The sequence below is a fragment of the Cyphomyrmex costatus genome, unplaced genomic scaffold, assembly GCF_001594065.2.
Source record: "Cyphomyrmex costatus isolate MS0001 unplaced genomic scaffold, Ccosl1.0 scaffold685, whole genome shotgun sequence".
In the NCBI taxonomy this organism is placed as follows: Eukaryota; Metazoa; Arthropoda; class Insecta; order Hymenoptera; family Formicidae; genus Cyphomyrmex; species Cyphomyrmex costatus.
In genome coordinates this window covers 976,315-979,827 of record NW_017280250.1, presented here as the reverse complement: position 1 = coordinate 979,827, position 3,513 = coordinate 976,315, and the positions used below count along the sequence as shown (strand labels likewise).

The 3,513-nt window shown below is 36.0% G+C and overlaps 1 protein-coding gene across 1 annotated transcript in view; it reads right to left on the bottom strand.

The window, feature by feature from the left end:
- Window positions 1-3,513, bottom strand: part of Ubr3 (Ubr3 ubiquitin ligase) — a 28,805-nt gene that overhangs the window by 1,515 nt on the left and 23,777 nt on the right. Inside the window, exons 21-25 of the mRNA XM_018547817.1 lie at window positions 2,165-2,473; window positions 1,739-1,967; window positions 1,063-1,278; window positions 659-927; window positions 64-420 (exon numbers count right to left, since the gene is read on the bottom strand). Of these exons, the coding sequence (XP_018403319.1) occupies window positions 64-420; window positions 659-927; window positions 1,063-1,278; window positions 1,739-1,967; window positions 2,165-2,473 (1,380 nt within the window). The remainder of the gene's footprint in view (window positions 1-63; window positions 421-658; window positions 928-1,062; window positions 1,279-1,738; window positions 1,968-2,164; window positions 2,474-3,513) is intronic.

Genomic DNA, 3,513 nt, shown 5'->3' with positions numbered 1-3,513 from the left:
ATATATATATATATAAGTTCGTGCGTTTAAATATATATATATATTCTAATTATTAGATCTTACAGTGAAGATCTTCTCGTATTCCCTTGGAAGACTAAGCAGTTTCGGCACATGCCACGATATATGTTGTTCCATTATCAGATTCCGAGCCGGTTGGTGACCACGCCAATTAGCGAGAAATGCGATCAACTGATCACACCAGAAGAGCGGCACTGACACGCCCGCTTCTGGTTCCTGCCAATTTAGCGCTACCGTGGAATCAAAGCTGTCCCAGCTCATGCCTTCCGTGACTAGCTCCAAATAATACACTAATCTCACAAACTCGCTCTGCTGTATTCTGATCAATGGCAGTGGCTGCTCGTACAGATGATAACGCAGTAGTGCGGCCACTCGTAGAAACGGCAAGCATAAGGACTGAATCTGAATAAACCGATCAAATAGTAAATGTAGAAGTAATGAAAATATACATCTGCATTGTTCCGTCAAAGAATCATACTGAAACACATTTTAGGTGTTTTTAATATAAAGAAGTTTTTTTTAGAAATAACCAATTTGTTGTTTACTAATATCGCTAAGTGATATAAATTATGTATCTTTTTGCAAGGTGTTATTATTATTTAAATTTATAAAAAAGCTGTATTCTATTTATAGAACATACTTGCTGCTCGATGCAGTGTGATTTCACTCTGGCATAAGTGGGAGATGTTGAAGTAGACGGTTTATCATCGTCCGTGCCAGGATAGAGTCCACTTTCGCTGAAATACTCAATAATCTCGGCCAGTATAGTCTCCGAGGGCGTAGTGGCGCAGCTGCATCTTTTCTTTAGGATCATGTTTCGCTCTTCTCGTGAGAAGTTACAACTTACTTGTAGTATTACTTGATAGTACAACAAATTGTAAAGGACTTTTACCACGCTAGAAAAGTATGCTGTGGGAAAAAAGAAATATTAATTCACTTGTTACTCACTTATATTCACATATATATTTTAAGTATGCCATAATCCTTACGCCTTAATCTATTTCGACATATAAAATATAAATGAAATCCTTAAAATGTGCGTACTTTGATCTAAATGTAACGGCAACAGCAGTATGAATTGAATGAGCATAGCGGTCGGGTCTCGTAGAAGCAAAGGAACCTGTCTCTCATGTGGTGTCAAAGCAAGCGAGGATGTTGATTCTTCCATCAGCGATATGCCAGACAGTTGTTGCCATACATGATGCACAGGCCACGTGGTCAGTACTCGAGCATGCATCGCCAAAACATGAAGAAGTGCAACTGAAAGAAAAACATTTTTCTAATTTTTACTCAAATTAATATCACCTATAAATATTAATTATTACATATTGGCCGAGGGTTGTGGTTATGCTTGGACATCTTAATCTCAATCGAAACATGAATATTATATAACATCATCGCTGAAGATGGCAAGAAACTTTTGCCGAAACGTCCGGAATTGTTCGTATAATTGTTCGAAATCAAATTAGTATTGTATGTATATTGTTAAACTATAATCAACTCATTGACTCTATCTGCCTGTATACCAATGTATATTACATGAATACATAGGTTTTTATATATTGATTTTTAAATTGTGAGAGTCAGTCTTGATATTGTATTAATATCTTTAGTTTTTAAATTTTAATTATTACATATTGCATATGGTAAATAAACAGAAGGCAGAAGAATTAAGCAGGATATTTGAAGTTAGGTTGATAAATCGATATCAAGAACATACCTATACAATCGCGTTTAGGCATCAGAGGTATTGTAGCAGGTGATGGAACGCACAACGAACCGCCGCGTTGTACGAGTTCAATCTCAAAATTAGTTCGAGCTACCGAAGTTACAAAAAGGAACAAGCTTTGGTGACTAGGTTTACAGTTCTTTTGCTTATACTTTAGATATGTGCAACTCGTCATATCTTCCATGGCTTTTCCCATTGCCACAGCTAAGTTCGAAGACACCTAGAAATGACAAATACATTCAGCACAAGTGATATATTCTTGATATGTCCTAATTAAAACATACAATGTTAACTAATGTTAGTTAATTTTAATTTTTTAATGCTAATATTAATGTTGCACGTAAAAACATAATGGACACACACAAAATATAAATAAAAAAATTGCTAAAACGAAAATATACGTTATCATATACGTACAGGATTTCGTTGTATCTCTTTGAGAAAGGTATTTAGATCCGCGAGTATAGTCGCTGTAGAAGCATGACGAGATCGTACCACCGCCGAGCATTCACCCAATTGCGGCGACAGTGGTAAAACGGAATTGGCTAATTGTCGGCACAGTGGACACAGGTATTCGCCCCGTTCCACCGCTAGACTTTGCTGCCGTTGTTGACTACGAAGGGACTCTAGATAAGATTTTAAACAGTCGAGGTGTAGATGATGACCACACGTTTGCACATGAACACCACCTTCCCACCCTAGATTAACCGAGAGCAGCCAAGACAACTGCAAAATAAAAACATGTAATATTATTTAATGTTAAGACAACGTATGCGTATTTTTTAATCTACTTATAAAGATATATTCTTGATACTACTTATCTACATACTTTATAAAAAATCTCTTACTAACCATTTAACATTGTTTTTACTTTGACCAAAAATAAATATAATAAAAGTACAATATTAAAATAAAAATAATTAATATTTCTAGCATGGCATTTTTCAAAACAATCCGGGATGTAACTGTAAGGCGGGGAGACTATTTTTGAAAGGATTTCCTGGAAGTCAGGTACACGAGGGCATCCGTGCCACTAGCAAGAAATGAAACTGGGAAGGCTAGGAATACTTAAAGGACCGTAATGGACTATCCATAGGATAGGTGACGATAGGCTAAAGAGAAGAGGCTTGAGAATCATTTTAATAAGAGAAAAGTCGCGGATACAAATGTCACGCGTCGTACAACGTCGAGAGTTGCAAACCGCCTCCTGGCGTTATCTGCACATACATAGTCGCATCGGTTACTGATGCGCACAAGTGAGAATAATCATTCAGGAGCTAGCAAGAAGACGCGGTTGTAATCCGGCCAATGAGATCCGACAAGAAATGCGCACGAATCTTACGAGAGAAAGTGTTGCCGTGTGAACGAAAACTAGACTTATTAACCGACAGCACTAGAATCCTTACATAATAATATTTAATAGTAAATATACATAAAATAAGCTTATTTTTTCTTGTTAGATGAGCAAATTTTGTTATAGTCATCATACATATTTATCTTTTTCTTTAGAATCAAGCATAGATTCATGTTTTTTGTGTCCGTTGAAAGTCTATTCAAGTTTTGGTGAAATTTTGATGTACAAATACTAGTACTGGAAGTTAAAATCAACTCAAATATCCAGTTCCAAATGGATCATTCAATAGAATCATCAAATGTTTCTAGAATTCCGCCGTGTTATTTGGAGAATATAGTAAAATAGAAAATATTCTTTGAAAAAAACATAGAAAATGTATATAGCATGCACGCACACACACACACACACACAC